This window comes from Enhydra lutris, unplaced genomic scaffold, assembly GCF_002288905.1.
Source record: "Enhydra lutris kenyoni isolate GAN:26980312 unplaced genomic scaffold, ASM228890v2 scaffoldscaffold34, whole genome shotgun sequence".
Taxonomy (NCBI): domain Eukaryota; kingdom Metazoa; phylum Chordata; class Mammalia; order Carnivora; family Mustelidae; genus Enhydra; species Enhydra lutris.
In genome coordinates this window covers 14,738,454-14,751,602 of record NW_019154118.1, presented here as the reverse complement: position 1 = coordinate 14,751,602, position 13,149 = coordinate 14,738,454, and the positions used below count along the sequence as shown (strand labels likewise).

Below are 13,149 nucleotides of genomic sequence, written 5' to 3'. Positions count from 1 at the left end.
TCATGCCTACCTTCGGCCCCCGAGCAGCAGCTGCCTTGCCGGGAGTGCCGCTGGGCTCCTGGACAGGCAGCAGCCTCCCACATGGTCCATGCATGTGGCATGGGTCCCACAGTTTGTGCTTTGCTTGGGGGGAGGGTATGGAGGTGTCTTAAAGGGGACTCAGTGCTTTGGCTGGGCCCAGGGGCCCTCCTAAGTACATCATATAAGGAGGAACAGGGATTGGCAGTGCAGGATAAGGGAGACACAGGAGGAAGAGTTCTTTGTTTCATGGTTTCCAGAAGACAGAGAATGCCTCTATCAAGTAGGCCCCCGGGCACAAGGAGACCAAACAGAGGGGCCAGAGTGCCGTGAGGTGGGATGTAACATGGAGAAAGCCCTCTGCCCTGGGTGGGGAGGGGGACACTAATACTGCCAGGAGAAGCAGCCCAGCGCCTCCACACCCCTCTGCTCTGTGGCTAGAAAGACCTCAGAACGTTCTCCTCCAGCTCCACCCCATCCAGTACCCCCAGTGCCAAGAGGGGAGAGCTGCCCCAGGGCTGGCATGGCTTCAGACTTCTGCTACGTGGCTACTGGGCAGCCAGGGCTGGTTGAGGGCAGTGGGGGCCCGGTGAGGGTGGCCCAGCTGGTGGGCCCAGGGTTGCCAGGGCAGAGACAGGGCTGGGCAGGGATTCAATAGCAGCACCAGGGAAGGGAGGAAGGGGTGCTGGGGCTCCCTTGGGAAGCCTATGGCAGGGTAGGTCGGTGCCTGTGGGGCACAGAGTGGTCTGCTGCCTGCCCCCCCAACACTTGCCATCCCACAAAGCCCTGGACAGCCTGGGTTGAGTTAACTAGAACCCTAATGGGCGGGCATGAGCCTGCCTCTCCCATCCCAGGGTCTTTCCTATCCAGAGTGCTGGGGGGACCAGGGTGGGCAGATGGAGGAACTGAGGCACTTTGAGCTGGGGGAATGGAGAGGGCTGGGAGGGACCTTTCCCCCACTGTACAGACAGAAAGCCCTCGTCGTGGGTGACTGATGGGGACCCAGAGCCCCATTCAAGGAGGGAACCTGTAACTCTAAGGGAAAGCTTCCCTAAGGATCCCCTACCCCTTCCCCATCCCAGAATGGAGACCAGGTATAGCTGAGCTGGGAGGGGAGAGAGGAAGGTGGTGAGGGGTGAACAGGAGCTCTTGAATCTGGATTCCTCGTGACCCCACTCCCCTTGCATTTCCGGCAAGCCCAGAACGTCTGCATTGGCCTTGGCAGGTGGGCTGCCCGCTGTACTCTTTGTGTGTGTTCGCAGAGCTTCTACCGTCGACTCCCTTCCCCACTGACTGGTGGTACTCGGTCACCTCTGACACCTGCACATGCTAGGGACCCCAGCCCTGACTCTCCAGGGGAATCAACAGTTACCAGCACTTGACAGGTAAGGGAGAAATGGGAGAAACTCCCCTGCCGAAAGAAGCATTTTGGGGCCAGCCTGAGCTCCTAGGGTAGAGGCTCCAGGGAGCTCTGGTCTCAGCTGTCCCTGGACACTTCTGAAGGCTGTCCCCATCCTCCGCTGGGAGGGGAAAAGGTGGAGCAGAGAGGGGTGGGCCCCGGTGCTGTCCAGCCTGCAAGGGCATATGGCCCCGGGGGGGAACGAGGGGCGGACGTGAGTGGCGAGTATGCATGTAGGTGCCAGTGTTATGCGTTGGTAGAGGCATATGGGAAGCATGGGCCAGGGTCCACCCGGAGGCCCACTGCATGGGGAGCAGATAGGGGTCAAGAGGAGAGACGCACCAGGGCTGGGCCAACTTCATTCTCTGTCAGCCAATGAGGAAAAAAAATGTAAAACCAACCTTGCCAGGAAAATACACTGCCCAAGGCCCTGGGTGGAGACCTCAACTTGATTCACATAAAGAACGAGACAACCCTGGGTGCTTTGGAGAAGCCTCTCCCTGCCTCTCTGGTGCAATGGCCGTCTAGACCAGGGTCTAAGCTCCCGGCTGCTGGTGGCAGGGAGGACTGGGTTCCCTCTCCCTGGGAAAAGAGGAGCAGCAGCTGGGGGTAGGGCGGGGCTTTCCCCCTCAGGGCCCCCCTCAGCCCTCCACCCCCAGTGGGAAGGACGCAAACAGATTCCAGTGTTGGGGGGTGGGGGAGGGCTGGCTCCCCAAACCCTGGAGGGGTGCCCAGGTACACAAGACCAGAATAGGGCTCCCCGCACAGAGGGCAGGCGGAGGGTCAGGGGAGAAAAGGTACAGCAACACCAAAGCCACAGTGAACACAACAGCATGGGGAGGGCTGGGGACGGGGAGGAAATCAAAACCAAGCCAGGTCATGTGTGCCCTGGGCTCCCCGCTCCCCAGGAGTGTGGAGCTGGCTTTGGGCAGCTGGGTGAGTCTCTGTCCAGCTCCCGGAGGAGCGGGCACGGGGGTGGGCAGGGGGCGTGCGGGTGGGGGCTGGGGAGAAAGAGGCGCAGACAGAGGCTGGGCGGGGGGGGGGGAGCTACACGTACCACTCTTTCTTGGAAATGAAAGACCCGTCGTTCTGAGAAACCATGTTCTCGGCCAAGTCCAGCTGCTCGGGGTCATACTGGTAGCCCAGAGTCCGGTCCCCATAGCCATCCTGACGGGCCTCCGCCTCATCCACGGTGAAGTAGGGCCGCTTGGCGTCCTCATCGTATTTGGGGTGGGGACCGCCCACCTTGCGCTCGCCCCCTCCGCCGCCCTCCTCCTCCTCCTCTTCCTCGTAGCTGCTCCCACCCAGAGGGCCGGGCTTCTTCTCATCGTCCGAGTCATCCGGGTACTGCAGGTTCTGGGCCATGGGCGGGTGGTGCTGGGGGATGCCCGCCTTGCTGTAGCCGTTGCCGTACACGTGCTTTTTGGTGCTGTAGTCACCCTTGAAGGTGTGCCGGCGCCGGCGCAGGGCCACCACAATCCCGCCGACCACGATCACCACCAGCAGGATGCTCCCTGCCACGCCCCCAATGATGGCCGTGGGCACCGGCCCGGCGCGCCGCCCGTGTTCGGGGGGAGACGGGGTGTAGGGGAACTCTGGGTGAGGAAAAGACATGGAGGGGGACAGTGTCAGTGTCTGTTCCTGGGGGGAGTCGGCAGGGGTGGCAGGGAGGCAGGGGATGGAAAAGCCAGGAAGTGGGCGGGCCCAAGGCCCAAGGGCAGCAGGGTTTGGCAGGCTTCTTGGCGCCCTGCCCCTCGGGGAGCCCCTGCCCCCTCCAGGAGCCCCTGCCCCCTCCAGGAGCCCCCACCCTGCCTCGGGGAGCTCCTAACCCCTCCAGGAGCCCAAGGTACTGCGGAGTTGCAGGTGGAGGGAGAGGAGAGGCAGAGAGTGCTAGAGCCCCAGAGCCTCCGTGTTGGCTTTCTCCTTGGCTGTGGTGCCAACTAGACCACCCCCATCAGTGGTGCGATGGACCCAGTGTCCCCCTAGCCGCCAGTCACCGTCACAGCACTGCATGACGTAAGTGTGCTATTACTTTCTATTCAGTTCAGGAGGGGATAAGGCTTAGAGAGGTTGAACGACCTGCCCGAGGCCACCAGCCAATGATGCAACACCAGTTCATTCTTTTGCATAGAGAGCCTGTGCTGGACACCTGCAGGTCACTGGGCGCCCACGTCTGATTTCACTGTGCTCCCTAGGGCACACCGAAGAGGACGGGGTCCCAGGCTGGCCCCAGGGACGCCAGCGATCTGGCCCTGCAGAGCAAGGTGGGTGCTGAGAGCACTGCCAGCCTGGGCCAGGGGTAGAAGACGCTCAGCGTGGCTGTGCAGGAGTCAGGCGTGAGCACACGTGCACACATGGCGGCGGCGACGCGTACACACAAGGGAGTGTGCCGGGGCACACCCTGGCCATCATGGCAGAATGCGCGTGCAGAAACGTGCACCCCAATGACAGGGTGGAAAGAAGGAGACAGGAGAGGTGAAGGGAAGAGAAAGGAAGCGGGAGGTGGGAGGGAAGGCTGATTGGGGGAGCACCTGTGCTGTCCCTTCCTTCTCCTTACAGGGCCTTCCTTGCCAGAGGCTGAAGGGGGCCAGAGGGGAGGCGGAGGGAGGCGGTTCCCAGCACCACCACAGGGTGGCACCGGAGACCACGGCTGACCCGGGTCAGGAGCGCTGTGGGCAGGTTCCGGGGGAGCCTGGGAGGGCTGCCAGGCTGTTCTAAGCCCTCCTCACTCAGGCCCAGGCAAAGGTGTATGGTTTGGGCATCTGTTCTGGTCTCTGGGAATCGGTTCCTGCCAGCTCACTCCCTCAATGGGCATCACCCGCTCTAAGGGAACCTGCTCTTCCTATGAGCCCGTTTCGTCCTTCCAGAGGCAAAGCTAGCCCCTGTGTGGGAGTGGGTGGGGTGCTGCCTGCAGCAGGCAGAAGCAGGCCCGAGACTCCAGAAGAGGAAAGGACTTCTGGGAGTCCAGCCTGGAAGGCCTAATGAAAACAGAGGCGAAAAGAAGGGGAGGCCATTTATCTGCAGTCACGTGGCTGAGCAGGGACCACCCAGATGCTCCTGTTCTGGCCTCTCCACCAGGAAGGAGTTGGCAGAGAGAGGCACAGCCACTTGTCACCACTGTGTCCTCCATGCAGGTCACCAAGTGGCTGCCCAATAAATATTTACTGAGTATTTGTCCTCACTGCCTACTTCCAGAACCGTTTCCCTGGAACTTCAAGCTTCTCCAGCTTCACTAGGTCCCATCTGTTTACTGCCTTTAAAAGGGCTGCACACTTGCTCCCCCACAAAGTGGGAGTTGCCTCCACAAGGCGTGCCCGAAAGGCAGCTATCAGGAACCTAGCCTCTGTGCTTTCATCCTGCCTGCTAACTCTTCAGTTCTCACCTCTAACCTACCTCATCACTTCACCCATCCACCCACCCATCTACTGACCTATCTACCATCCACCAATCCAACCATCCATCCACCCACTCAACCATCCATCCACTCATCTATCCATCCATCCACCCAACCATACATCCATCTATCCACCCACTCATCTATCCATCAATCCATCGATCCATCCACTCACTCAAACATACATCCATCCATCAACCCGTCCACCCCACTCATCTATCCATCCACCCACCCACCCACCCATCTACTGAACTGCCTACCCACTGATCCATCCACTAATCCAACCATCCACCCACCCACCCACCCACTCATCCATCCATTCACCTATCCACCCCCTTAAACATCCATCCATCCACCCACCCACCAAGCCACCCAGTCATCCCTCTACCTATCTACCCCTCTATCCATCCATCTACCTATCCAGCCATCTACTTCTCTACCAATCCATCCATCTACCCAATCAACAAACATCTATGGAGCATCTGTTTTGCTGGTCACAGAATACAAGAAATAGCCTCCCTGGGGAACCAAATGACACCCTTAGAGACAAAGCAGCACGCAGACAGTCAAGGGCACTGGCAGGGGCCTCAGGAGTACAGGGGAGGGAGAACACTGTGGTCTGGAGTTAGCAAAGGCTTCTTGGAAAAGACTTATGCCAAGCCTTGAGGATGGCAAGGACTTGGAGAGGCCAAGAGAATAAGAAAGGCATTCACATGGAGGGACCTACCTTTCCTTTCAAATTTTTCCATCTAATCCTGTTGACTCTTCCTATTCAATATTTTATCACTTCATGCCAGGTTTTACTGTAGGAGATTCCTGAATCTCCCACCTCCATTTGGTCTCTGTGTCCTTTGAGTTGCTCTGTCCACAGTCACCAGGTTAATTTCCAGTGTGTAGACACTATCACTCCCTTCCTCAAAGAGTAGCAATGACGTCCCCACTGCTCCCATGACTCCAGAGCTCCCATCATGCCACTTGATCTTGGCTATGGCTAACCCCCCAGCCTTGCCATCCAAGTTGATTCTTTACTGCAAGCCTCTGCTCGTGCTGTTGGCCCTTCCAGGAATGCCCTTCCTCAGTCCCTCGTGCCCATTTCCATTTCTTCAGTTTTTGAACAGCTAAAGTTTTTTTTTTTTGTTTTGTTTTGTTTTTTTTGCAGGAATGAGGAAAGACGAGAGGGGTTGGGGAAGTGGCAGCCCCATGATAATTTGGGACTGCTTCTATTCATGTATGTTATAGCTGTGTGCAGTCTAAGTTCCACTATATTTATTTTTACGCTTTCTGCGACGGCAGAGATCCAATGAAAAAATAAAGCTCTCTGATGTTTTACTTGACTAGACTGAATTTTTTGGGCCCCGCTAATCAGGGTGTGGTAGAGTTTTCTGTATTAACCTATTTCGTGAGAACAGCTTGTGTCCCAAATTAGTCCGTAAATTCGAATTCAGAGTAAATCTAGAACCTGACTACTTTCCACTATCGCTCCGTCCCTAATCCAAGCCACCATCACCTATCACTTGCATTAATTTTTTAAATATTTATTTGAGAGAGGAAGAGAGCAAGAGCTTGAGAGAAGGAGTGGGAGGAGAGGGAGAAGCAGATTCCCTGTGGAGCAGGGAGCCCGACACAGAACTTGATCCCAGGACCCTGGGGTCATGACCTGAGCCGAAGGCACACACTTCACGGACTGAGCCACCCAGGCGCCCCGTCACGTGCATTATTGCAACAGCTGTCCAACTGGCTTCCCTGATTCTTCCTTTCCCCTCTGGAGACCCTTTTGAACAGAGCAGCCACAGAGATCCTGTCAAATCTGAAGAGTTTAAAATGGCCGACACGACCTGGGCCTCTCCGCTCCCACCTCTGATTTCATCTCTTGCTTTCCTCCTGGCTCACTCTGCTCAAGGCTTACCCAGGGCCTTGGCACGGCTGCCCTGTACCCCGGCACACTCTTCTCTAGATGTCCCATGGTCACCCCTCACCTCCTTCAAGGCCTGGCTCACACTTCTCATTGGGATCCCCTTCTTGCCGAGGCCTGCTCTGACTGCCCTGTTGCCAACCGCAGCTCACGAACCCTGCCCCAGCCCTTATGACCCCTTCATCCTCCTCCTCTTTTCTCCATGTCCCTTTCAACAGGACCATGTGATTTTTCGAACGTGGTTCCTCTGTTGTTTGCGGTCTGTCCTGCACTAACTCCAGAGGGACAGGGACTTGGCTTCATTGAGGTACTCCCAAGAACCTCGCCTGCCTGGCAGGTGGCCAGAGATCAAGAGTATTTGTTGAATGGATCGTTAAGGCAAGGCTTGTCTTAGAGGTGAGCCTCTGGGTGTCTTTCCCCTCTAGATCCTTCTGTTTCACTTTTTCCCCCCTCCCCCTCAGCCCTAAGGAGGTTTACTCTTCCCTGAGGATCTTTTGGGAACAGGGGGAGCCCTGGTTATTGTGGCTGCTTTGCATCCAGGCCAGTCTAGGTTAGAAAAAGGGCTTAGGTGACCTCCCAGCGCTGCAGACGGACTTCGGAAGCCAGGTGAGGGCGCAGAGGAAAGCGCTCTGGCCTCAGGAGATGGGGCCGGGAGGCCGGAAGAACTACAGTTCCCAGGGTGCACAGCTGTGGCCGCAGGGAGGGTGGGAAGCCCTGACCTGCCGAAGTAGCCACAGCAGCTGTGCAGCACGTCATCGGGCAGGGCCTTGTCATGCTGGGGCCGGACCCCAGCCCTCCCAGGGGCCCGGATGCAGCCACCTGCACACTGATTACCTCCCGCACGCTGCCATCCACCAGCTGGGCCTCCCGTGTGCACACTCAGCATACAGACAGGCGCCTGCCGGCTTGCCAAGGCACGTTTGCACACTCAGAGGCACACCCCCACACTCACGCCCTGGCACGTGCCGTTGCAGGCTCACACACACCCTCCGTTCCAGACGGACCCCGAAGCCCCACCAACACTTGGTCATGAGAATTCCCAGTCTGAGAGGAAGACCTGTTTCCTTCACCCTGCAGTGGTCACCCCCAGTGGATGAGCCTGGGACGTCACTGCAAGTGGGAACTGGGGCAGACACCCTCCCTGCTCCGCCCCTGGAGCGGCCTGGAGACTCTCCTCCAGACAGCGCCAGTCCAGGGCTAGACGCTGCCCCATCAGCCTCTTTATAGTCTGGCCAAGGCCATACCCTGAGCACCTCTCCCCACACTCCGCGTTACCCCCAGAGGGAGAAGGGAGGGGAGCTCGCTGGTTTGTTTTGGGACTATAGGGCTAGCCCCAGGAAACTGCTCCTCAGCACTCAGATCCTGGAAATGGGCTCATCTGAGGGCCCCAGGCGCTGTGGACATGTACACACAAATTCTGGTGCGTCTGTCCCCACTGGCCCTGTGGCCACAGCGCAGGCCTGCTGCTTCCCATTAGGGACACGCTCACTGTACAGCCCCTAACCAGTCCCCTGGTGCCATCCACGCAGCCTCTCAAATGCTTGGTCTAAGCCGCCTGCCTCCCCACGCTGCTCTTCTGCTGAGAACCCTCCAGAGACGCCCCTTTGACAATACAGAGAAAGCCCCACTCCTTCCATTCCTGCCCACTCGGCTCCCACAAGCTTCCCCTGCCCGTGAACCCCATCCTCCATCACTGCCCACTCACTCATCCCTGTAGAAACAACTCAAATGCCACCTTCCCCAGGACCCAGGGCTCTGAGAAGCCCACGCTGAAGTGTGTCCGTGTGGGGGCAGTGCCCTGCACATGCGTGCCCTGTACACGCTCGGGCCTTTGGTGCACACCCTGCTGCCCGCCGCCTCCCCCCCCACCCCAGCTGCTCTTCATTTTCCTCTCCAGATGCGCCCAGGGCAAAGCTATTACCCAAACGGATGGCCAGGATGAAAAATTAAATTTCCACTTACCCGTCTCGCTCATGCATTCCCTCCTGACTAGTGGGGCTTGGAGCCCAGGGCATTGCTGTGCCCCTCGGATGGGGCCCCCCGAGAATGTGACAGACACTAGCTGATACGGGATGAGGTCTGGTGGTATTGGTGGCTGCTCGGAAATTGTCCGTGAGCCCAAGAACACGCAGCTCTGAAAAGGCTCCGGCTTCCCGGCTGAGCCCTCCAGAGGGGATACGAGAGCTTCCCTCCTTCCCTCGGGATGGCCGGTGAAACCGCTCCTGGGACCACCAGTGAGTGTTCAGTGAGCGTCATGCTTCCTCGGCTTCTGCCTGACTCGGCTGTCAGTAAGAGTGTCCCTATGCAAGGCCCTTCTCACCACTCCTGCATGTGACTTTGGTTACCCCCCACCCCCTGGTCCCGCTCAGTACCTCTGGGGAGCACAGGAGGAGAGGCTATGTGCCTCCTCCAGTTGGAGCCCTCGGCAGCTTGGTCCCCCTGCCCACAGGGCCAGTGAGGCCCGACCATAGATCCCATGCGGGGCACCCCTGCAGCCATCAGCGCAAGGAGATGGCCCGTCTCCACAGCTGCCTTCTTTCCTCTCTGTTTTGTAGTTCGGGCCTGAAAAGTGCCCCCTTCCCCTCCTCCCTGCTCCTGGACCTGGTGTGACTTTGACGAGCAACCCTGCACTCCCGGGCATCCCACATCTCCTGAGCTTTGGGAGAAGGGAGGCTCTACCCTTGCTGGCCCAGCCCTGCCTCTGGGGTGGGTAGCACCCCTTGGTCCCAAAAGCCTAGAAGGGCCTCTGGCTGGTCCACTCATGCCAGGGGTAGGATCACAGGGCAGGTGGGGGGGGTGGGGGTCACTGCTCCCAGGTTTCTCAGTCTCCTCCCCTGATTTCCTGGTTCACAGCTTCCCCAAAGAGCCTGAGTGGTGGAGGCCGACACAGTGGTCCCCCAGCTGCGGGTGGGGTGGACCAGAGTGCTGGTGGCCCCCCAGTGGAGAAGGTACCACCACCTCGGGAGGGCTTGGCGTGTGCAAGCTAGCGGAGCAGGCGTCTGGCCTGAGCCAAGTGTGATGATCGCTGTGTGACAGACTGACAGGCACAGCCACAGGCACACACGACCGAGGCCTGTCTGTGTGTCCCTCCTAGGATACGACTCGCGGCGGCGTGGTCAAGCTCCCTTACCAAACTCCTCACTCCTCATCCTTGTCTGCCCCATGGTCCCCCGGCCAGAGCTCGGGCCCCTGTGAGGCTCCTACTGAGCTCGGCCCACATTTTCTCCAGGAGCGGAGAAGCGTGTGAATCTGCTCTGACCTCCAGCCCAAAGCCGAGCCTGGAGGACAGGCAGCCTTAGCTTTCCCCGGGTTCCTCCTCGGATGCTTCTGCTACCTCAGCCAGTCAGAGAGCAGAGGGCAGGGGGTTGAAGAGAGCAGCAAAGGACCAGGGACGCCACCTTCCCGGGTGAGGGTGAGACGGAGTGGTCCCGATGGCAGGTCGGCGCAGGCCCCACACACCGTCCGGCTGCTCCCTGGGCAGCTGTGCCTGGACATAACCACAAAGGAGGCCTCCTCCTTTCGGAGACCCAGACCCAGAGCTGAGGCCTCTCCAGGCCGTGCCCGAGTCCATGCCTGCCCTCCGGTGAGCACGGTCCAACCACCCACAGGCTCCACAGCTCCCTGACGTCACTTCCTGCGCACAACATGCACCCTCTGACGTCACTTCCTGCGCACAACATGCACCCTCTGATGTCACTTCCTGCGCACAACATGCACCCTCTGACCTCACTTCCTGTCCATCTCGGCGGCGGCAGCAGCACGACACCACCTCCCTAGCCAGGTGCTTCTGTCACTTTCCTATCCTGCGACCAGCTCAGCTACAATGTTAAAGACACCCCCCGTTACGGCTGTGAACTTGTGATGGCAGCTGTACCCCTCTATTGGCTTGTTTTGATCCTTCCATTAATCATGATAATGACAGAGATCGAGATACTAATCACAGAGCATGGGCCATTTGTTGACAGACTGGTCTGCGCTAGGTACTCGGCCCACATTTTGTACATTCTGACAACAAGGCTTCCAGGCACCTCGAGGACCTGTCCACGTCCCAGCTGTCTGACGCTGGCGCCTGTGCTCCTTTCACAGCCCATGGCAGGCCTCCCCCAGAACATCCTAGCTCCTGTGCTCCCTCCCTCGGGCCCGAGAGGGCAGGTGGCTGAATTTCCTCTTCTGCACCGACACACAGGAAGATGCAGGGAAAACAGCGATTCAGTCGGGGGGGCACAGGACCACCATGGCTTTGGGCTATCTCCTTGTTTTCCCTCCAGTGTCCCTGCTTGAGATAAGCCTCGCCCGGCTGCCCACGTGAGTTTCCTGAACTGCAGGAACGGAGGCGCTCCGGCTGCCAGCATCACAGGACACCGGCAGCTCTAACACCGCCCCCGACCGCGCCCCCGGTCCCCCCCAGCATTGTTGCAGACGGCGCTTACTGCCTCCCTTCGACCCCTCTCTGATTGGGGGTCACCCTGTCTCGCACAGAGCCTTGTAACAGAGGAAACAGAAAAGCAAAGCAAGGCCAATGGCCAGAGCTCAAGGGGGAATTGGAGGAGGAAGAGGAGACGTGATCTTCCTGCCATGACACAAGCCAGAGGTGGGGGACGTCGGTTGTGGAGGAAGCAGTGAGTGGGGAGAGAGAGGCCAGGCAGGGGGCAGCTTCCTACCTGTGATGTTGACCTCCACCTGGCCCGAGCGTGTGCCGATGGGGTTGGTGGCCTCACACACGTAGGTCCCTGCCAGGCTGTAGCTGATGGGCCCCCTGAAGAAGAGGGTTCTGTTCTGGGCCTCCACGCCCTTGGGGAGAGAGCCATTCAGCCTGCGGGGATGGGGAGACAGGGCAGAGGGTTACGACTCTCCCCGCCAGAAGCTGCCCCAGTGTCACCCAACTCCTCCAAGACTCCCAGCCCTTTTGCTGAATGAGTAACGGGCAGGGTCTGTCTTGGAAGGAAGAAAAACAGCCCCAATTGTAATCTCCTGCGTTTCACACTCAATGGTCCCAGCACTGAAATGCAGACTGGACCGGAAGGTACTTGTCCCACTGAACTGATGAGAAACTAAGTTCACAGTCAAGGAACACAGCTCCTTGTGACAGAACTGGAGCCCAGGTCTTTGACTCCTGGCACAGTGCTCTTCCAACTAGACCTGGTCTCTTGGGTTGTGGTTTAACGAGCTGCTCGCGTAACCCCCTCACGGAGGAATCGAGTCCCATTTCACTATCTGATTGTTCCGCTAGACACATCACAGGCCTTTCTCCTGGGGAAACGCAGGAACTGCCTTCTGATCCACGAAGCTATGGTTCTGTTGGACCTGGCAGCTCCCAGGCACACAGAGCTGACACTGGCAAGCCGGCCCTGGCGACCTGCACCTTCAGAAGCGCTTCTGGTTCCAGGAAGTGGATGGAGGGTGAGAGTGAGCTAGGGCAAGCCAGTGCCCTCTGCCTCCCGGAGAAAGAGTACAGACACAATGTGGCAGCCATCTCCTGGCCATCACGTCAGCCTGCTTCTTGGCTTCCCCACACCCATCTTTCTACGTGTTCCATCCAGCTCTTCTCTGGAAAGAACCTTGGCTCAGGCCATCAGAGCCAACTGCAGGAGCGGACCAGACCCTCTGAGAGCCAGGTTCAAAGACTGGGAAGCCAGGAACCAGAGGATGGGATAAGGGACAAGCACGCCATGAACACAGGCATGCTGGGCTGACGGCTGCCCTCTCCTTGAGAATCTGGGGGTGCTGGAGAGAAGGAATGGGAACAAAGAAAGATCTGGGATGCTCCAGAAAGCCAGCTTCCCTGGGGACACTTCGATAAAAATAAATACCGGGGGCTCGGGTGGGAGTGACTCAGACTGAGATCACCAAAGGAAAACGACAAAATTCTTTATTAGGGAGAGGAAAGCAGGCAGATCATGAGGGGACCCCCCTCTGGCAGAATGGTTTGTCCCGCTGACCCTGCTACTATCAGATGGGGGGTGTATGCACACGGGGTCTCTCGCGGCCCCTCCCCTTTCCTTCCCACTGAGAAACCTGAATGAAGACCCTGATTTCCTCCCCACTTAATGCTCCTGGAGGTAGGGTGGGGTATCTCCCTGTGACTGGCGAGGGACCCTGCCGGGAGCCCGGCCCGCCCCAGAGCACTTACGTGGTCCAGTGGTACTCGGTGGCGGGGGGGTTGGCGTCAGCTTTGCACGTGAGCTTCACGTCTGTTCGCTGCAGGTACCAGTTCCCATCAAAGCCCTCAATGGTCACCTCGGGCTCGTCTGTGGGGCAAGGAATGATGTTTGAGAAGGGGGAGGTCAGGAGAGCAGGGCTCGGGGTGAGGGAGCCTCAGACAGGGAAGGGAAGGCGGACAGCAATGACATGGATGGAACCAGCTGGGAGAGGGAGAGAGAAGGGGAGAGGGTGGTGATCACGGACCCGCAGAGCAGAAGCAGCAAG

General features: G+C 58.7%; 1 protein-coding gene across 1 annotated transcript in view; it reads right to left on the bottom strand.

Annotated features, from left to right (window-relative positions):
- Positions 1–2,464: 2,464 nt before the first annotated feature.
- The window catches only part of LOC111153787 (nectin cell adhesion molecule 1), a 58,368-nt gene continuing 47,683 nt past the window's right edge, over positions 2,465–13,149 (bottom strand). The window contains exons 4-6 of the mRNA XM_022513026.1: positions 12,854–12,971; positions 11,385–11,536; positions 2,465–3,012 (exon numbers count right to left, since the gene is read on the bottom strand). Coding sequence (XP_022368734.1) covers positions 2,465–3,012; positions 11,385–11,536; positions 12,854–12,971 — 818 coding nt within the window. The remainder of the gene's footprint in view (positions 3,013–11,384; positions 11,537–12,853; positions 12,972–13,149) is intronic.